The sequence below is a fragment of the Melopsittacus undulatus genome, chromosome Z (genome assembly GCF_012275295.1).
Source record: "Melopsittacus undulatus isolate bMelUnd1 chromosome Z, bMelUnd1.mat.Z, whole genome shotgun sequence".
NCBI lineage: Eukaryota > Metazoa > Chordata > Aves > Psittaciformes > Psittaculidae > Melopsittacus > Melopsittacus undulatus.
In genome coordinates this window covers 91,563,604-91,585,377 of record NC_047557.1, presented here as the reverse complement: position 1 = coordinate 91,585,377, position 21,774 = coordinate 91,563,604, and the positions used below count along the sequence as shown (strand labels likewise).

General features: G+C 43.9%; 2 protein-coding genes across 8 annotated transcripts in view; one reads left to right on the top strand and one right to left on the bottom strand.

Annotated features, from left to right (window-relative positions):
- The window catches only part of PEPD (peptidase D), a 145,985-nt gene extending 135,385 nt beyond the window's left edge, over nucleotides 1-10,600 (top strand). The window contains exons 14-15 of one of the 2 annotated variants that reach the window (XM_031051960.2): nucleotides 793-984; nucleotides 9,564-10,600. In XM_031051960.2, the coding sequence (XP_030907820.1) occupies nucleotides 793-984; nucleotides 9,564-9,713 (342 nt within the window). In that variant the 3' untranslated portion in view covers nucleotides 9,714-10,600. The remainder of the gene's footprint in view (nucleotides 1-792; nucleotides 985-9,563) is intronic. The other variant, XM_031051961.2, reaches the window with a different exon arrangement.
- A 2,947-nt stretch (nucleotides 10,601-13,547) lies between these two features.
- CEBPG (CCAAT enhancer binding protein gamma) lies at nucleotides 13,548-21,208 on the bottom strand. Of its 6 annotated transcripts, none has more exons than XM_034072954.1 (4): nucleotides 20,757-20,856; nucleotides 18,474-18,713; nucleotides 16,610-16,778; nucleotides 13,548-15,696 (listed from the first exon to the last, which is right to left on the bottom strand). In XM_034072954.1, exon 4 carries the CDS (start codon nucleotides 15,585-15,587, stop codon nucleotides 15,135-15,137), a length of 453 nt encoding a protein of 150 aa, XP_033928845.1. In that variant the 5' UTR covers nucleotides 15,588-15,696; nucleotides 16,610-16,778; nucleotides 18,474-18,713; nucleotides 20,757-20,856; the 3' UTR covers nucleotides 13,548-15,134. The 6 variants fall into 6 exon arrangements, with proteins under 6 accessions (XP_033928845.1, XP_033928847.1, XP_033928843.1 ...); XM_034072956.1 differs by having other exon boundaries at nucleotides 16,610-16,765; XM_034072952.1 differs by having other exon boundaries at nucleotides 16,610-18,713.
- Between the last annotated feature and the right edge of the window lie 566 nt (nucleotides 21,209-21,774).

Sequence of the window (21,774 nt, the reverse complement as noted above, 5' to 3'; positions counted from 1 at the left end):
TGAGATATATTTATTCCAATGTTGCAATACTTGGCACATTGGGGGAAGAAAATTAGTATCTTGAACTAGTCTTTGCAGTGTTCCTAATTCCTTGACTAAGCACGTCCTCATATATCATTTTACTTTACCAGCTTTTGGGAAGAAGGGCATGTTTTGCTAGTCAGGACTTGTTTTGACTTAGTTTTTAATAATATCAGTCAGCACCATGTTGCCTGAAAGTCTGAATATGACAAAAGTTTAGTTTTAAATGGGCTACTTTTATGAGGTCATGTGCAGACTTATTGCTCCTGAATCAAGATCATAAATGTGTAATTTTAATAACATTCAGTGAGAATAAGTATTTGCATATCCTTGGAGAAACTGTTCTTTGCTGCATAGTTCAGCTATCTCAGCCACGACATGGAGGGGGTTGAATTTTAAGATTTGTATGTTGCTTAGACTATTGTATGTTGCAGGGAGGGTTTAGAAAGAAATAGTGCAAGTAATTATTTTTTTCCATGGTGAAGTACTTCTCCCAAGGTAGAGAGTAACAGTACCAACCATACCCAAAACCAGGATTTCTGTGGTGCAGAAAGGAGTTTAGGTGTTGAACTGAAAGATGGTCATTGGTCTATGTGAATGCTGAGTGAGGGACTGATGAGAGGTAATTACATAGCACAGCTTCAGCCCTCTACTTCCCTATTATTTTTTGTATTTTGAGAGACTGATGGAACAGTCAGCATAGAAGGGCCTTGATAAAAGGTCAGCTACAGATTGCCCTTCTGTCTGTTGGAACCACTGTTTGTTCCGCAGGGAGTGGAGCGCATTGACCTGCCAGGGCTCAGGAGCCTGCGCACCGCCCGCAACCTGGAGCAGGGCATGGTGCTGACCATCGAGCCGGGCATCTACTTTATAGACCACCTCTTGGACCAAGCCCTCCGTGATCCTGCACAGTCCTGTTTCATCAACAATGATGTCCTGCAGCGTTTTAGAGGATTTGGTGGGGTGAGTAATTGTTAACCAGATGTTTTTCAGAAATTGGTTTTCTGTTTGTTCACCCTTACTATGTACTTGAAAAGAAATCTTTTGGAAGTTGTAATGTATTTTACATAGGGCTGCTCCTGAAGAAGCACCTTGGGCCATTTGACCCTGCAGACAAACTATGCGAGGGAGGTGTTATTTTTAAATGCGTTTTTGTACTTGTGATATCCAGTTCATAAAAAATAGGGAATAGACCCGTATTTTTCCATTGATCAAAATACCCTCTGTCAGCACTATGCACTGATTTGCCAGGTGGATGTTTTGTCAAATGTGTGAAATATGTAGATGTTATGAAACATGAGACTGAGATCTGAGGTCCAGAGTTAGCTTCCTTAACAGCAGTGCAGTCCAGTGCTTCCTCTGAGGGCAGAAGACCCTGATGCTGTTTAAATCAAAGAGGCAATACAGAAAACCAGGAATAATTGCTCTTTCTGGGTTAATGCCAGAACCTTATGCATGTAAAGCCTATCCTGTTTTCCAAAGGAATGGCTGGTGGTCTTCACTGAGCACCCATGCTCCAGGTGTGTAGTGTTGCAGGCTCAGATAGCAGCTTGAAGATTGCCTGCCCTGGGAGGTAGCTGTGATGTGGGTGATCATTCCCACACTGGCAGTTGCTGTGCAAGTAGAGGGGCCTTGTTTCTCCATGCTCTCCAGGGCACATGTTCCGTTCAAAGCCACTGCCCTCGCAGAGAGTTCAGCAGTTGCAGTGGCTTCCAGTGGGTTTTCATTTTAGTGGGGTAAGCATTTGAAGGATACCGCATTGTTCTCCAGGCTTCCATATTCATGCACAGAGAAGATAGAGCAGACAGCTGCAGTGCCCCATCCTCCTCATGGCTTTTCTGCCAAGTCTCAACAAAGCTAACAATCACTGGCAATGGAAGTGATTCTCTGGTATGAAAAATCATTCATTAGTAATTGTCTGCTGCTGCCATTGACTAATTTATAACTGTACACCAGCTATGAGAGGGTAATTACTGTAATGCTTTTGGTCTGAGCTGGCTTTGAATCACCAAGTCCGACAGAAAAGTTTTGTGTGCCATCACCAGTGGTGTAAGCCAGGCGGGCTCCTGGGCAGCCATCTGTGGAAGCTCCCTATCCGATGTGTGCACAACCTTATCAAGAGACATGGGACTTTACCCTCCCTGGTATGTAATTCACTGCCGAGGTCTGGGACGTTATCTGTCTCTGTGTTGTTTCTTTGTCAAGACTTGCCAGCAGAAAGACTGGTGCATGAAGGGCAGCTAATTCTGCATTTCCTGACTGTGAGCACATAATATATGGCACCGCACACTTGAATCATACTTTAAAGGAGCACTGTGATGCACTTGTGTAGCTTGACACCGCAACAAGAACAGGTTATCTTTGCTTTCCTTGTAAACACTCTGTGGGAGTTTTTGAGCAGTTGAATTGGTTCCTGGTGAGCTTTCTCTGGAAATGCTCAGCAAAGCCCACATTTTTCCATGACTTGCGGTGATTGCCCACTCCAGCTCTGGAGCTTCAGACATGCACATGTGTTTGTGTGGAACAGGAATGACAGCATAGGATCTCTACCTTGATAATAACTTGCTGGATCAGGCACTTTTGTTCCAGAGGTTTCAAGCAAATCTAACTTTCTTCCCTGTCTTTCTTTGCTTAGCTTCCTGTAAGGATGACTTCTAAGGAGAGCTAGCCAACAAACTTTGCTAAAAGGGGGAGCTGCCCAAAAACGATTGAGCAAAATTCTAAATCTCTGATCCCCCTGTGAACAATACATTTTATTTAGAGAGAAAAAAAGTAATAATAAACACATACCCTGAGCCAGATGTTGTCACTTTTTTTTGTGCAGCAAAAGAATGGAAATAAAATCTGAGGCTGAAGTACATCTGAATATTTCTGGATTCTACACAGAAGCTGAATTATAATGCAATCAAAATTATTTTTTCCATCTTTACAATTCTGACTTTATTCTGCATAAATAGAAGATGCAATTTATGCTGTGTATCATGCTCAGTTATCTATATGCTGGTTCATTCTAGTTTATGCGGAATAAGTATTTTCTCAAACGCATGTCAGGAAACTTTCTATATGATCAAAAAAGATTGTGTGAAGCTCAGTATTTTCACTAACAGGTATGAATACTACAGGGGTTACTGTTGGTGGCAGTTGTAGTTAAAGTGCTCACTACAGCCAGTCCAGTCTTCCTTGAAGTCTAAAAGAAAAATGCGTTCTGCAAAAGGAAGTAGCCCATTTCCCTCAGCAGAGCTCAGCACTAATTAAAATGTTCTTAATTTGGTTTAGTTTAATTCACTTAAAAAATTAACTTACATTAACCAGAGTAATACCACTATAATTCTTAGCAAGACTGTCCACACAGGGGATTTGTGGATTTTAATGAATTCACCTCAAATTCACATCTTTTTGGAGCTTTGGATAATTTTCTTGACTATGACAAGTCTCTACATTGAGAAAGTCTTTTGTTGTGCCAAAAAGGGCAAGACGGTGGCCATTTATTTTAAGTCATGCTGCCTGGTGTTAACCCTAAAGAGATTGTAAAAACTGCAAGAGCAAGAAAACATGAGAGACAAGACAAGGTTTTCCTTCACCTGTCCCATATCGCTACTGGCATGTGAGGTGTGTGCTGGCGGTGCTGGCACAGCTCCTTTGCATGCTCAGGACATGTCCATCAGTAGCCTGTCTTTCCATTATCCATCTGACACAGACACCTGTAACTGCTGCTGAGGGACCTTGTGATTTGGGCTTTTAGCAAACAAGAGCCAAATACAGATCTCTTAGGAGGGAGGGAAAATATTTTGCTAGGGGGTATGCTTCTGAGAGCACAGGCCTCCCTGTCTGAATCCCTAAGCTCTTTGCTTGACAGCCACTGAGTTCATCCTGCACAAGCTTCCTTGGCCAATTTTGGGAAGCCACAGTCACATGTACTTCAGATCTCTATCTGCAAAACTAAGGTCCAGTTTACTGAGGTCAGAAATTCTGTGGGGCAAGGGCTGCCATTGGATGCTGGCGCAGCGCCTGTCCCAGGGCATCTCTGCTCTGCCTGGACTCTGCCCGCGCTGCTCTCATAAATAAACATAGATGTGCAAATAGAGGTATGTGTAGACAGTTGCACATAGTACTCAGGAAAAGCAGGCAATTCCTCAGGGAAGGGGAAAGACCAACTCCAAATATTGCCCTTTAGGGTTTGACATTTCCATTCTTCATAAGCTGCTTACTGATTCGTGGGATGTTTTCTCAAAGACCCGGTAAAACCATTCAATCTCTTTTTGGCCTTAAATATTCAGTCTCTGTTCAGGTTTTTTTTTTCCTAGGATTTGTTAGAACTGGAACTAAACTTTATACGTGAAAACTCTATGTAAGTTAGAGAAAATGCTGAAAGACAACTGTTAAAATACATTACTTTCTTTTATTTGCAGATTTTTCTAATTTAAAAGTTAAATAGATTTGCAAAGCACAGGACCTTGAAGATCTGCTAATATTATAATATTTTTCAAAACAGTACTTCACTTACTCAGGAACAAATGTTAAACCAAATAAAAAGCAGGGTATTTAATTGTTTCTACCTTTGGTTCACAGAGGCTTGCAGTTGTGTCTGTCCTGGTTTTCATTTTTCAGAAGTCTGAGCTCTGCTTCTGGGTTTATTGTGAATGTGTTTTGTGGAATTAAATAGTTTACTACACAATAAACATTATGCTCATCTTTTTCAATATTTCATATTATGCTGCAGTAATAATGCTACACAGCATTTTTTGGAGAAATTTTCATAGAAAAGCAGTTGTCATCATAAAATATGTATCTTTCTTTAAAGTCCTTGTAAGAGTAGTGATAATTGCAGGCAACTCAAAACCAGCGATTAGTTGCTTATAAAGCTTCTTTAAGCCTTTTCTTTTAAGATTTCTAGTTAGCATAATAAGGTTAAAGTAAGAGCAGTTGTTTATAACTTGTATTTAGTTTGTAGTTTATTGCTTCTTTTTGAGCCTGGATGAAGGGATTGTGTGCCTGAAGCTTCTTTTTCCAGACGTATCAGTTGATCTAATAAAACACATGGCCTCACCCTAGTAATCTTGATCCTCTTTTATAAAATGTTTATATGTGGACCTTTAAAATAAAATGTGCATGACATGTGGACTTGGTTGGAGTAAGAAAAGGAAGACTGGCAGGCAGCATGGGATCAGAAAGAGTCACCGTGTAGCACAGAGCCTATTAGCCTCTATTGAAAACATCTTGGTGTTGCCGCTTTGCGTAACATGGTAGCAGTACTTTCTCCAACCTGCAAGGTACCTGCCTATCCCTGTGTGTGACTTACAGGCAGCTCTGTTTGGTAACTTGCCCTGAAATACAGAAGTCAAGCTCTGTTTATGCTAAGTTTGCTCTATTAAAAATTATTGGTGAGTTAGTGGCTGAGTCGAAATAAGCCCTCTTGGTTCCATGCATCTGCCTCTTTAGGGTACCAGCTTTAAAAACAGACATTTGGATCCTTCAGATGAAAGAAGCATGTGTACTAATTTACTTTGTGGAGTAGCATGTGTGGCCCGTGTCCTGTCATCCTTTCCCAGGTGATTCTCCTGGTCTGAGATCTTGCAGCAATAGTATTTCTGCTTTCCACAGCCATAATCAAACAAATGCTCAATAGATTCATAAAAAAGGAGACAGCCATAATCAAACAAATGCTCAATAGATTCATAAAAAAGGAGACATGCCACCAGTGGTCTTTTTTTGATCACATCTGGGATCTGTCATCTGCAAATCTGGACTGTCTAATTGGCCAAAACTGTTTCTTGATTCTCAAAAGCCTTTTATATATAAATCATCCTCCAGAAGAAATGAATGAGTGCTACAACCCCCTTCTCTTGGAAGATAACACAGGAGGCTCTGGGGAGCATGACTGTATTAGTAAGTCAGGACAAAGTGCGAGGCTGTATATATATAGCTGGCAGAAGCCCTGGCGTTTTAACTCCTGTGCTGTGCTTGGCTATGCCCATACAGCCGTGCTTTAGGACAGAATTGGGTCCACCGTGTTGAGCCATGTGATGGTTTGTGCCTGGTGTTAGGTAGTTGTGTAGTCAGGTCTATCTAGACAGATCATGCCATTACCCTTGATAAGAAAAGGCATTTTAGAAACAGTCCTGTCAGTCTTGGCCACTTCACCTTTGTGGGAGTGCTTTTTGAAGCATGCCATTTCACACCAAAAATGCAAAGGCTCCCTTGGGGCATTTCAGAGCACCCTAAATGCTGCTGGTTCAGCAACCTTCCCACCTTGGTTTTCTGTTCGTTTAAGCTGTGTCCAATTCCAAACTGCTCTGTAGCCCTGAAACAAGCAGCACTATTGAATAAAGAGCCTGCAAACAGGGACAGCTCTGAGAGCAAGTTTCATAACCACTGTCCCCCACTGGGAAAAGCAGTCCTAAGCCAGTAAGCCTTGCCAGGCAGATCCAGCATCTTTTGTCCATTTGGGCAGAAGACAACCAAATGCCAGGCTCTCCTGTAGGAAACGTTTTGCAGGTCCTCTGAAGCTGCTTCTTGCTCATGCTGAGTTTAAGCTCCGGGTTAAATATGGAGGGTGTAAAGGAAAAGAGCAAATGCAAAAATTTCCTTCCCCTTGAGAACCCGTGTTCCTCTTGCACTTTTTTTGATTTTTAGGGAAAATAACACTGAGAGTGATAAGTCTGTCTTCCCCATATTAGCAACCACCCATTTCAAGTGAGATTCATCCAGGCAGAGAAATGGTTAGATCATGGAGAAGGAGCTGGAGCTTTCCTAGGAATGATGATGAGTGAGGCCTCAGGGGAGCAGTGAGGCTATGTCCCAGCTACGTCCCAGTGACCATTTGGAGTTGCTGATGGTGAGCAGGCTGATGCAACAGCACTGGCTCTCCCACTTTTCACAGCAATCCACGTCTGTACATTGATTTGGAGAAGACTGCATGAAGACCTCTTAGGAGACCTGAAAGGGATCTACAAAGGTGCCAGAGAGGGACTCTTCATTATGGACCATAGCAATAGGACAAGGGGGAATGGGTATAAACTTAAGCAGGGGAAGTTTAGATTATATAGAAGGAAGAAGTTCTTTACTATGAGTGTGGTGAGGCACTGGAACAGGGTGCCTAAGGAAGTGATAAATGCTCTATCCCTGGCAGTGTGCAAGGCCAGGTTGGACAGAGCCTTGAGCAACATAGTCTAGGGTGAAGCGTCCCTGCCCATGGCTGGGGGGTTGGAACTAGATGATTTTAAGGTCCTTTTCAACCCAAACCATGCTATAATTCGGTGACTCTGTGGTTATAAAACCTGGTAAAAGTATTTCTCCCAAACAGTGGGTTGCTGTGTGTGGCACTCCAGACTGATGGGTTCATGATGGTATCATCTCCCATTTGATAATTCTCAGTTCCCTGGCTTAGGTGGCTCAAGCACCCCTGCGCTCTCCTCATTAGGGTGTCTGGCTTCTCATCCCCACCAGGATCTCCTTTCCTGGGCTCTTCAGCCAGCTCCATGTCTTTTTATCCTTTATTTGTCAATCCTGTCTTGCTTCACTGTATCTTCATTCCTCTGGCTTCTTTCATCATTCTAGCTCCGTTTTTCACCTTCTTTTCCCTACTGATTTTCTCTTGTGGTTTGAATAGCATGCAGCAGTGACAGTAACCTCATCCCACTTGTTTTTCCTCCTCCCCTTTAGTCTGGCTTTCATCTGCTGTGCTTTCAAGTCTTGTCAAAGAGTGCTGAGGTATCAGTGAAGGCATGAAACACTGAACTGGAAAACACTATTTTTTTTTCTTCTTTTGCTAATCTTACTAGGTAAGCAGATGACCTGTGGGTAATATTATTCTGTAGCAAATACACTGAAGACGTATAGCTCAAGCAAGTGAAGGTTTGTGAAGCCAGTTCTTTGGAAGAGGCTTTCTCCTTAGGCAGTCAGCTCTAGGTTTGGCTGGCCTCCCCTCTGCTTTCAGACTTAACATTTGCACTAACATTATTACTTTCCACATCAACGCTGTGCCCAGCTCCATTTACACTGGTATGCTTCCCAACATGATGCTTTGGCTTTTACCATGTTACCAGATATGTCCCCTGGATTCCGGCACTTTTGCAGGGCTCACCTGCTACCATCTGTTTTTTGGCAGACTGTGCCTAGGCTCAAGACCTGGCAGGCCAGATGCTGGGAGATGTTGTGAGGCAGAGAGCATGGTTCGCTTTTAGATGCAGTGTGACCTCTTGCTGAATGCTTAGGTTATTTTTTGCTCAGCTGGCCAAATATGAAGCAATGACTCAAAAAACCCACCCTGGTAAAAATCTGTTCAAGTGTATAGAATCGTCCAATGTGTTGCTGATTTCCTCTTCTGCAGCAAGGCACCAGCCTTTCAGGCACACCAAGTAGAAAGAGCCTTGCAGCTTTCAAATTTACAGCCATCCAAATCAAATGTGCAAACTCAGTGGAGTTTGTTTATTTAATTCTGCTTTATAATACCCTTAACTTGATACCAAGTAAAAGAAACAATCTGGCAAAGACATCATTAACAGATTAATAAGGACTGGATGACTCATTTTGTTTGAACAAATGGATTATTTTGCAATCAGAAGTACAAATGTTAACCAGCTTTATTTTTAGTTGAATGTGTCAAGAGGTCAGAAACAATTAAAGCAACTGTAAGGTGGGAGTACCCAGAGTTTGTGTTCTCTTGGATTTACACCTTACTAAAATTGCTTTTATTGCAGCTTAGTGACTTACTAACATTTTTCTGATAAGATAATGGGAAATGACTGTGTAGGCATATTTACTGGTAAGAAGAGATTAGAGTCAAACAGAAATGGAGCATACTTTTCATTTTAACAGAACAAGAGCTGGAAAGCTGAGAGGATCTGCTTTTTCCTTACATGATTTCAGATGCAGTGATTGTATTTTAAAAGGAATGTCTGACATGCTTAGAACTTCTATGTCAGCTCAGAATTCAATGTTTCGAATATCAGCTGCAAGATATTTCATGTTTCAGTTCCTCCTTTGAAAGTTTATTGTGTTTAGAGAAAAGAGAATGTGATGTTAAAGTGCAAAGAGCACGTAACTGCAGCTCAGCAGCAGGACTGCTTTGAGAACCGGCACTTTGGCATCAAGGGGTGCTGCTGTTGAGCCTGTCCCTTGCAAGCCATGCACTAGCAAGGTTGGAAGCAAATTTAGGGGAGAATGTTCTTTTTGCTGCTCCCAATGTTAGGGGGTTGGAATTACTGGCCCCACGTAATTAAGCACCATAAGCTCACTGGTGCAGCATCTCACTCAGCCTGTTCCTGGTGCACCCAACATAGCAGAGGCTCCACCTGAGTCACCTGCAGGACTGTCATCTCTGGTGTGGCTGCCTGTGTGATCCCAGGAGGATGGCAGGAGCCAATGGCCCAAGGGGTCTGGATGCTCTGTGCCAGGGGTGCTGGTGGTGATGGACAATTCCAGTATTGCTCTGCCTGCTGTTGCATCCAGAGCCTGAAACTTGCCTTGTGCTCTCACTGGTGCCTGATCTGCTTCTCATCCCCAGCTGGAACACCTTGGTAACTGCATGTTCTCTGTAACAGGTCCGGATCGAGGATGACATCGCAGTGACAGCCAGTGGAATGGAGCTGCTAACCTGTGTCCCACGTACTGTGGAAGAAATAGAGGCTTTCATGGCAGAAGGCCAAAGCAGTGCCAAGTCCTTTGAGTGCCTCTCCAGCCAAAAGCAGTAAACTTCAGGATGATACTTGCTGTCTAATCACTCATCACTCTGATGTAATGCTGCAGGATATACAGTAAAACACACCAAATTCTTAATAGCAAGAGAGGCAGGCAGGCTATTAGCTGGAATGATCCATTCATTAAAAATGAAGGTAGAAGGCTTCAGCACTTGATATCCAAGTAACTCAAATTTACATTGCCAAGTACCACCTGAATAACCCTACTGCATTAACAGCGGGACTTATATTTCTGTCAGATCTCAGCTCAGACATATCTTGCAATTAAATCTGAATTTTGGTGGTCAGGACTCTAATTATCTGAATGCTGTCAGCAGTTGTAACAATCTAGGTCTCTTTTTGAACTTTATCACAGGTACTGTGAAAATCATAGAATTAAAAATAGCTGTTCTCGGTGAACATGACACATTTTTCTTACAGATCTTGTTTCAGTGTCAATGGAGTACACAGAATCAAATTTTTATTAAAATTACCCTTGGCATCATCTATGCTCAACTTTGTGATCATTATGCTCTTCTGCTCCAGTTCCTGCTTCTTTATCTGACCTTTCTAGCAGTTTATGCTCTGGAAAATTTGACCCGTCGTTAGCTAGATCTGTCTGCTCTGGATAGTGGGCGTACTGATCCTTAACACACAGCCCACTGCTTATTAGATTTGTCCATCTATTTGTTCCTTAAAAATGTTGATTGCTGTGGTATTGACAAGCCTTAGAAATAACAAGAAGGGAGAATCTTTGCTGCAGGGCTCAGGGCCATTCAGCAGCATATGCTGTGCAGAATGATTGAGTATTTTTAACTATCCAGTGTTAGCCCGCTCACAATGAAATCATGTCAGCTTTATTTGGATACACCACAACCATAGTAATAAAGATCATAACTTGATTTTCCATTCTTGCGAGGTTTAAATTACCCAAAGAGACCTTTCTTTACTGGAGGTGTTCATCAGCCTGCAGGAGAATGTATTTCTTGCATCATAACATAGCACTAGTTGCTGTAACTACATAAAAATAATCTTGGTCACTTTATGAACACATCAAACTACTGTTCGGTCTTCAGGCTCTGTTGCCCAGTTTGAGTGCAAAGCTTCTTCAGAACGTCCCTCTGCCATGCAGGTGGAGACTGAAATCACAGCAGGATGTCGGGGGCTTTCTGGATCATGCCACTTGCCAGATGAGAGTTTTCCCATTGTGAAGGCTGACTTGATTACCTCGGCGTTGCAGTTCTGTTGCCACATCTTGTCACTTTATTAACAAGTGAGCCCATTTACAATTTTTAAAGGTTGCTGGGCACTGGTTTGTAAGAGGTAAGTGTAGGAGGTCTTGATTGTGAAGGGGAAGGGGCAAGGGGAGGGTGTGGGATTTGTAGCTTGTATTTGCAACTGCACTAATGCCTCCTTCTATGATCAAGTGTCATGCCTCTGAAATGTAGTACTTGTGCAGAGGACATCAGGCTTTGCTTTGATAGCTTTGCAGATTCACAAACATAAAAACTACACTAGCACTGCTTCAGAGTTGTCTGCTCCTAAAACTGGGGAGGTTTTTCCAGTGCAAGACAGTGCTCATGGCCTCAGCTCTCTTCCCTCTGCGTCCAAATGTTTTCCTGCTCTGAACACACCCATGGGATCACTCACTGCTTTGGGCACTCTGAAACCTGATGTTGCTTGGGTTCAATTTCCAAGTAACACCTCAGAGATTTAAAAGAAAAAAAAAGGAGTTTTGGAATTGTTTCAACTAAGCTGTAACCCCAGTCTAGTTAATAGGCCTTTCCCTGCCTGTGATTAATCTTGGCAAATATTGGCCTCTACTGCTGCAGAACAGGTCGAGCAATCTGGCATGCTGCAGGAGGCAGAACTGGTTCTGCTTCGACATGTACCAGCGAACAAACCCTGCCACAAGTGAGTTCTGGGGGAGAGCACTTGCTCACGCAACCAGCTGCTCTGTTGTTTGCTTGCCCGAGACATGGGTGCGTTTCAGGCTGGGGTGGTGCACTGTCTCCCATTTTCCTTCATTATCAGGCCCATGAACTTGGTGAATATGAATTTAATCCTTCCTTCCAGAAGTCTGTTCTGTAATTATTGTAATTTTTATCCACGTAAGAAAAAAGTGAATTACAACTTTTTTTCTAAATTGTGTGTGTGATGCAGTGAATTAAACTTTTTAATAATGGCAAAATGGTATTTAATACACTTTAAATGTATTGGGGAATGGGGGGCGGGGGGTGCGGAGAGAATACAGGTTATGGCAAACTTTCTTTTTGACTACATCAGGATATTTTAGGCTGTTGGTTAGCTATGTTTTCCCAAATGCTTTTCCCCTTGGTGCAAACAGACTCAAAGTGGCACCAGAATAACAGTGTGTTATGTTGAGCAAGTTGCTGTGTTTAGAAAGGACTGAGTGCTCCTGAACCCATCTGTTTAAACTGTGTCAGCTCCCTGGGGTTGGATGCACTTGGGATTTATCTGCAGGGTATAATTAAAGTGGTAGAGCCTCCTAGTGCTTGTGGAGTCTAGAGTAGCAAAAAAATGAGAATGTTGCCTGGTAAAACGTATGGTGCTCCTTCTTCTAATGAAAAGCACTGTATTCTGTCACAGATTATAGCTGTTAAGAAAAATGTGTCAAAAAGGAAAACCTGAACTTTTGTAGGCCTACGCTGAAATTTTCTTGTGTAGATTAAATTTTTTTGGTTTTAGGAAGGAGAGTCATCCAAGTCACCTGCTGTGGGTGTTCTGTGTTTTGCAGTGGCATTTTGCTGTCACACAGCCTGGGCTGCTCCACCCAGAGCTGGGAAGCCTCACCTCTGCCTTTGCCTCTCAGAGGTCTGAGACAGACTGGTCTCATAGACTGGTTTGGGTTGGAAAGGACCTTACAGCTCATCCAGCTCCAACCCCCTGCCACAGTCAGGGACACCTTCCACTAGACCAGGTTACTCCAAGCCCTGTCCAGCCCAGCCTTGAACACTGCCAGGGATGCTTCTCTGAGCAATCTGTGCCGGTGTTTTACCACCTTCATAGCAAAGAATTTCTTCCTAATAGCTAATCTAAATCTCCCCTTTTTTGGCAGGAGGGAGCTTAGAATAATAGACTGACATTTTCCTTGCAACCAAACTCTCACTGAGGATAGATTTAATATAATAATTTGTTATAATCTTGGGCTCTTTACTTCACATATTAAAGTGATATGCGGCACACAACCTACACACTTCCCTAGGCAATCAAAGCAAGCGTGGAAACTGCCAAGCCAGAAATGCCACTGTGCAAACAAATGACTTTTCATAACTAACTCAGTGGTTTTATTTTAGACAAGAAGGAAGTGGAATCAGAGCTGTCAGGAGTAACAGGTGGAGCATCACAAAGATTATTACTCCTACTCAGAGATATTTAAGAAATCATTTGGAGTCCCTGTTGTGGTTATTAGGGGAAGATCCAACACCAGCCAGTCAACAAAGCCATGTAATCCCAGTTCAGAGCTGACAGCTGACAAGCTCCTGCCCTTTGCATCAGAGTAGGCAGACAGTTAACAAATAAGGTGCTTTCACATCATCTTTTTCCTTGTAGTTTTTGGTGATCTGTTCCTCCCCCTTTTAACTGCAGTACATTTTCAGTCTTAAATTTCTTTTGGTTTTTTTTTTTTTGGTGTGTTGTTGTCATTGTTTTTCAATCAGGAATTTAGCCAAAAGTGTAGTAAGGTTTTGATTCTTTCCATTCAGTAAAACCTGTGTGGAAGACAGAAATGGAGACTATTGCACTGATTTCTTAATGATAGCTTCTTGAGGGAGGCATCTCTGCATTTGAGGAAAATACAAAAAGGAACAGGAAAAATGAGGCCAGCACTTGAAGCAAAAGGGTTTTATTAGCTTCTGGTATTTCAACCCTACCTACTTAAGCTGCAGCTAGAAACAGCAAAAAAAAACCAACCAAACAAACAAACATATATCTGTAAAAAGACTACCAAACAATCCATAAAAGTATTCCACATGTATTAAAAGTTTAAATTCAAAATAAAACTGTCAAAGTTCTGTTTTCTAACAGCATCTTTATGGAGATGATATCCAAGCTCTCTTCCTAAGTACAGATAAAAGGCAAACAAGCATCCTACAAAATAATCTCTAGAAAAAGGTAGTGTAGGAGGGAAATTAAGACTGTGTAATAATCCACTAGCCAGACACACAGGTTAAATGTAACACAACCATACCATCAATGAAATACTTTAAAGTGAAAATAAATTAAGGTTACGTCAAAGTTCCAGCTTTACTTGTATTCATCAAATCCTCAATATAGAACATACCACTGCATTATGGATCATGGCAAAGACTTAGCACTAGCATTAAAAAAGTTGCTATAGAAAAACTTTTATGAAAATAAAACAAGACTGAAGATACTCCTTCACACAACTGTACGATGGCTATAGGAATTCCACTGAATCGGTTCTTCAGAGTAGGGCTGTTTAGTTTTAAAACCACTGCAATTACAGGATTTTGGCTGTAAATCTGAGCCGCTATGGAAGTGGAGATGTCAACAAGCAGTGAACCTTACATTCTGGCTGAACAGATGCTATCTTACCCCTTTCATTTCTAGGCCAAGCCACACATTTTGTTCTTCCCAACACCTGCACCCCAGCAAGAATGCAGTTTTGCAGAGCAGAGTTTTCTGGTAGCATTTTGACATTTTGTGAAAACTAGAATCTTGTTCTCATAAGACCCCAGTCAGTGTATGAGCAATGTGAACGCAGGCTAAGAATTAGGCTTTGTTATTCTGCTGCTTTACCTCTTTCTTATACATGATGCTTCAGACCCACTTGGCATTTGAAAGCCAACTGCCTGTATATATCATCATAATATATTGCTATTTTTTAGAAAACATCAGCATCCCAGCTCACTATTACTACACGCCCTTCCCATTAACTGCAAGAGGACAGGAAAGACCAAGTGGTGCTTTACGGGACTTGCTTTACAGATTTGAAGTTGTCCACCACATAGGAAACCAAACACCCTCCATGGCCTTTGCAGTTATGTAATATGGGGAAAACAAAGTTCCTAAATATACTTACTTAAAGGTATTTAAAAGACATTTTATCCAATTATGAGTTCCTCATACTACAATGAACCATCCTGCTGGATTCCTCCCATTATGCAAACTATAAGAAGGTAAGTGAACATTTCTGTGAAAATGCTATTTCCCTAATACTAAGCTCCTTGTTGCCTATAAATTTAGATCTGCATTTATCAGATACATCTTTTAGAGAAGAAAATTACTTCAAAATGAATACTCAAAGCAGTTTCTGGTTTAATTGTCTCAAATCTTCAGTGTTAAACCTAAAAAGAAGAATATCACCATAAAATTGTAGTTAAAAGAATGGAGTTTTTGCTTGGTTACTGCATGGGCACCTCGAGAGTTCATTTCATAATGTTGCAACAGTGTCTACTGTCCATCGTTTTCTGGATTTGTTGTGGTGGTTTCAGTGCCAACAGGTTGCACATTGTCTGCGAGGCTGTGTGCGTGCTCGAGGAACAAGTCTTTCAGTACGCTCAGCTCCTTGGTCAGGAGCTTAATTTTTGCCTCTAAACGTTCATTTTCTTCTTTGAGCTGGTTGACCCTTTGCAGCGTGTCTTGTGCTTTCTGCTTGCTTTTTAACCGGCTCTTTTTCACTGCCATGTTGTTTCGCTCTCTGCGCTTACGATACTCATCACTGTTCCTATCCACAAAGGAATTTTTCTTTCCCTGTTTGCTTGGAGGCACAGCTTTGCCTCCACCACCAGGACTAACAGGCACCAGCTGGGGAACCTGCTGCAAACCACTGGTGTGTGCTTGGGTGTGAATCACGCTTACTCCGTTCGCATCTGTAGTGGTGTTCTGTTGGGATGTCTTGCTCATTTGGACAGGTTCTTCTTGGACACAGCAGAATTATTAGGAGACTGAAAATTACTATGTTTCTAGAAGGTGTTTCCAGCAGGTCTTCACATGGATTACGGGCAAGGTGAACCTAGTAGGAACAACAACAAAAAAAAAGCTATTAAAGGTGCTGGCTTCAGCTGCAATTGTATACATCACTAGCTTTTCGCGTAAGGGACTGATGGTACATCTGGCAATAACACATCGCAACTGTGCTGGAAGTGGACAAGCTGCCAACTGCATTTCAGAAACCTCTCGAATGTATTTGGATTGGAAGGGACTGTTACTGGGTCATCTAGTCAAGCTGTCTGTATTGTTCACTGGCTTTACTCAGCTATTCCAAAGCCATCCCTGATGGATGGGTGTCTAGCCTAGCCTTGAGTATCTCCAGTTTCACAACCTCTGTCTTGGCAACAGGTTCCACTGTCTAACTTTTCCTCCAGTTATATAATTTTCTTAATTTTCAGACTGGAGTTTTCCTTCTGCAGTTTAAACCTATTAACAGCCTGACTCTTGACCAACAGGACTACTTGATCCTTGTCCTCTTCAGACCATCCCTCTGGGTGTATGCACAGACAGATTCCTCCCTGGTCTCTTTTCTCTGGAGTGAGGGTGCTCAGACTGTCCACCTTCCATGGAGCATCTTAACAGCACTTGCTCCTGAAGATGATGTCCACATTGATGTCTGTTTTAAGATCTTACCAAGTAGAAAAAAACACTGTGCAAAAACAGTGTGCTGTGAAGGCTGTGACTGAGTGACATTAAAGGATCCCCTTTACCACAAGCAAGGTTAACAGTACTGTAACGAGCAGGTGGCACTGGAATGTAGGGTGATGGCAATACAAAAATCATTACACTGCAAAGCCAGAAGACTGTTGCTGCCCATAGGAAGACAGCAGCCACAGCTGACTTGTCCACAAAATTCATTTCCCTGCTGTAGCTCCTGCACCAGTTACTGCTCACTCTTCTTTCCAACAGGCCTGACAAGTGGGACACCCTCTCACCTGTCTCACATTCTCCCGCTGCCGCAGTCAGCCTGCTCCTGACCCTACTGGTGGCACAAGGAGGACTCCAGCACAGCTGCTGCCAGGACATGGCCCTGGCAAGGCCAACAGCTGCTCCCCTTCACTTCCCATCTCACAGGATGACCTCCTAAATGCCTAGGAGAGAAGTCTGGGAGAGAAAAGGGGAAGGGCAACAGGGTTCTTCTAAGTTCCTGAAACATCTACCTATGGCTCCAGTAATGAGTCAAACAAGTGCTGATTTCTTATGACATTAAAGAAGAGTATCTAACTGGTATAAAACAATCCTACTCCAAGATCAGATTCCACTGCAACGGTGCAGCTTGCTGCTCTGTCACATACATGCAGTATCACATGACTAGTGTTCAACATCCTCCTTGCCCATCCTCAAGAAGACCTGCTGGGATAGCAAGCAGTTGAAGTTAGTGGTGAGCAATGTAACAGCAGCATCCAATCCGGGGATTATGGCTTGCATCAGTAACAGCACAAGAAACAGATGACTGCACTCCTGTGTCTACCTGATGGAAATGGTGAGGTGTTTGTAAACAAGCTGCTGTGTGTTGCTGGTCTTTCTAAACTCACAGGTTCAAGTTCATAATCTGTTTACTGGTCTTGTTTGTTTCTCTCAGCAGTCCAAGCTGCTGGTTTACCTTCTCCTAGGATATCATTAGAAAGGTTAAAATTCTGTCTAGATAAACTGCAAGTTTTCTTTTGTACTAAGGGAGCCAGAACAAGAGGCAGCTGCTGTAAAATTCACAGAAAAGCCTAACAAGTTTGGCTTGAATGTTATTCAAAACTAACATTCTCTCACTGACACATCTTCTCACTTAGAACAAATGATGTATGAGTACATCCACACCCCTTCTATCAGGAAATCTTTTCATTTTTGGATTTCAGAATAGAAAGCAATCATCAACTCTTTCTGATATCTGCATAGCTAAATATATATATACATACCTGTCTGACCTTTGTATTTAGTATTTTCCGGATTTCAACTCTTAAAGCAACTTTTGAAAACTACATTAAGTCTTAGTTTCTGATCGAATTAACAATTTGGTTCAGCAGTTAAATTGAACATACAGCTAACAAGATGTCACTGCACAAATAGCAGACTGGCAGGGCCAGTTGTAGTAGCTGTGCATGTGTGATTACACAGACATTGATAGTCAAAATGCAATTGTATGTTCTTCTGGAAGCATATACTGGCTTTATCTCAGCTTTAAATACAGGATTTCTGTAGTCCTCAAAGAGTATACAGATAGCTCTGTTAGACTGCCTATGACAGCTGAATTTTTCCACTGATTTTTAGCATCCATTCTCAAAGTGACAGTATGCCCTCCTGTCCTCTCAATTTCAACAGATTGTTATGCTTGCTAACTTCATCTGAACAGCCCAGCTAAGGAACCCATACCATTTTCATTATTTGTTTCATGTGCTTCATGAGATACTATAGGGGAAGGGGAGGATCCTGCCCCCAAAGGCACCCCACCCCATGTGTGACAAGTTTCTTCACATCACTAGGTTCCATGTGCTATTTCTCTCTACAGTACTGAAACCTTTAATACTGCTTTAACGTTCCCTTCAGATCTCTGTCATATTCCTCTGTAATTCAAAGGGGAAATTATTTGTTCCATTAAATCAGATTTTAATGGAGTATTTCAGTTGGGCAATACACAGGTACAAGAAGAGAAGATGAGCCAGTGTCACATCTCTCAAGCAAGCATTCCAGCCCTGCTAGAACAGATGTCCCTCGATTCTTTCCCACCGGAACTGATCCACATTGTATCAAGTAACCATTTAATAAGTGAGACATACTCTTATCTAGCTTGATAATCAGAACTCTTACCTGGGAGAGATGATACATGGATACCCGTCCTGTTCCAACTAACATTTACGCAAAGCAAGCAGCACTAACTGCACTGTATCACAGATAACCCAGGAGTGGTAACAGCTGAGGCCTGGAACTGTTTTTCCCCCTGGTATTTGGAGGCTGGATCCCTATTACCAACTGTCAGTTCTTCAACAGAATGACAAGGAAGGATATCCTGGATAGCAGCAGGTGCTATGTGGCATCCTTCAAGGCATACTGCAAGGAGATTTAAAGACAGCAGGTATAAGACATATGGAGGGGGCTCTCACAAAGAGTCGGGTAAAGGACACAGGTGTCATGAGGGTGGGGAGGCAGATGGGTCTCAAGGGTTCATTTCTCAGACACTGCCACACAAACACAGCTGCTCTGCTCCTCTCCCACACACAGGTTGGTTTCCTGTAAATGGATGGCAGCCCCAGCACAGCAGAAGGCAGCTGCTTGGAAAGCCACTGAGTTTCCCAGCATCTTGTTCCCATAAAGCTGCTCATCAGCTAAAGCTCAGCAACAGCCCCAGGCTGGTTCCACCCAGCACATGGTAGTGTTTCCAGTGGCTAGTTAGAACTGCCTTGTTTTCTCCCTGGGCCACCAACTGGCCACCCAAGACACCAACTGGCCACCCACTGCAGCCTGCATAATAGCTGGTAACTCAGAGGTGTCTTCTCAGGCAGGTAAGTGTTTCTTACTGTCTGACAGCACTCCTCAGGGACCACAGAATCTACCAAGCAAATCAAGGCCTTTATTTTGCTTTCACAAAAAAATAAAAATAAAACTTCTGTTTGTTTTGGATAAAAACAAAAGATGTGTTTTAGTTTGTTAATTAAATCAGGTTGGGGTTTTTTTTACTTTACAGAAAAAGGAAAAAACAACCCAACACAAAGCACTTCCCTCTGCTTCTTTTCCGAGATGTGACTGTGTTGATTCTGATCTTTAGTCAGATTTATTTATTGCACAGTCACTTAGATGCCTTGTCTAGTGCAAAATCAGTCCCAATCTGCTCAGCATTAAATGGCCTCCTTTGTCTTCCACTTCAGCAGGAATACTCCAGCAGGATCTAACTTTAAATCCAGATAACCCTGTACAAAGAACAGCACAAAGCTCCAGCCGTACTGGCTCAACACTGGATGGACCCACTCCTGTGTGGTTTTCTGCCCACTCTCACAGGCAAGTTAGTAAGAGCTGATGGTAACTCTCGCATACTGAAGGCTACACAACTTTGAGACTGGGTAGTTCAAATCTACCATCTGCTGTCATAACTGACAAAGCTGCCTTCCCCTATTTTTCTCTGAGTTTTTTTTTTCCATACAGCTTAGAAGAAAAAGACACTCCCAACATCCTTAAAAAAAATGTGCTCAGAACATCTGAACTATGTATTTTAATTGCAGGTTGGCAGCACCGATGGCAGAACCACACACAATTGCAGGTACCAGGAGGCAAGGAGGTACTGATGTGATCCTGAGTTGTAATGAAGGCAGCTATTCCTAAAGATGAACTAATGTCTTAAATCCGAAAGTTTTTAAAATTACAGATTTGTATACTTTCTGAAGAGACATTACAACCACTATTGCTGAGGGCAGTACTACGTTGTTTAATGACTGCTATTTCCCACCAGATGTCAGAGCTAAAACCGACACCAGGCGTTGTGCTAGATCTGCTTTGAAAGTTGTGCCTCGACCTGTGAAAGTCTGTTGGGAACCACAAAGATTTGTCAAGACATTCAGAACTCCACAGAGAGCCCTTACAGCGTCACAGTTGTTACAACGCGGCGTTCCGCCGGCACCGGCGGCCACTCGCCGAGCTCTCCCCAGGCCGGGCACACTCGGTAACAGCCCCGACGACGGCTGTCAAACACACCTGGGGGCGCGTCCGCCCGGCCCCGCTCTCCCGGGCCGGACCCACCGCGGGCATCGGGCCCGCTCCTCCCCTCTCCCGCGGGCCCGTGGCGGCGCCGCCGCCGCCGCCTCCCTCCCCGGGGGCCGCCCGTCCCCGGCCGCGCTGCTCCTGCTCCTCCTCCCCCGCCGCGCGGGGCGCAGGGGTGCCCGGCGCTGCCAAGCCGTGACTTCACCGGGGGAGGAAAGGGAAGCGAAGGGGAGGGGAGCCGGGGCCGCCCGCCGATTGCATCATGCGCGCCCCTGCGCGGCGCCCTCTGCGACGCTGCGGGAGGAGGGAGGGAGGCGGCCGAGGGCCAGCCCGGCCGGCCGCGGCCCCCAGGCCCCCCCACCCCAGCTCACGGCCCGCCGCCCCCCGCACGGCCGCGCTTACCTATGGCGGCGGGAGGGGCCAGGCCGGGCCCGAGCCTCTTTCCTTAACGTGTGGCGTGCGGGCGAGCGGCGATTGCGACACCTCCAACTCCGCCCGCCCCCTCTCCAATCGCCACCGCGCCGGCCGCCGGGATGATGCAATAGCAACACCGATTGGCAGCCGGCGAGGCCAATCAGGCCACAGGCACCCCTCACGAGAGGGCTTCCCCCCGCCCGCCCCGTCGGGAGCCGCTTACCCGCCGCAGCCGGTGAAGGGGAAAACCTTTGCACGGCCACGCGTGTCCGTGGCGCTGCGGGCGCCATCTTCCCCTCTCCGACGTGGGGAGAGCGCTGGAGGAGGCTGGTGGTACCTTCCGACGGCCCCACGGCTCCCCGCTGCCCTCCGCCTAGAGCCCGTGTTTCCCGATCCCTTACCCTCGAGGGCAGCACTGGGGACTCATCCTCCGTGCGGGTGCCCCAGGCCGGGCCCCAGCTGGGTGTTGCGTGGCGGCACCTGGCACGGGATTGTCCAGAACAGAGTTGTGTTTCTGTACTGATTGGCACCTGTTAATTGGGGCTGTGCTGTTAATTAACATCTGGCTGTGTTATTTCCATCTCAGTGTAGCTGCTGTGTGGTTTGCCTCTGCAGGAGGATGGGAGATACGGTAGAAGGAATTCTGAAGACTCCAAATGAGACTTGTAACTGTTCACTGCAGAAATTATGGCAAATTCCTAGATTTTATAAACTTATCAGTCAATTTTCCTTTGCAGACAATAAAAAAAGGCTAAACCCTGGCAGACTGGGGAACATCTAGATCACGGAGCTAAATGTCATTAAATTATGCACTGATTCACTGGTATATGTTTTATTGTAAAATACTTCACTTTTTATAGAGAAGAACTGGGGTTTGGCCTTTAATGTTTTCAGACACTTTGGTTTACAACACTTCAACTCTGCCTAAAAAATTACAGTGTGTACATATATTAATATCTCAAGCTCTGTATGTGCAGGATGTGCTTATAGCTCTTCAAATGGGAAA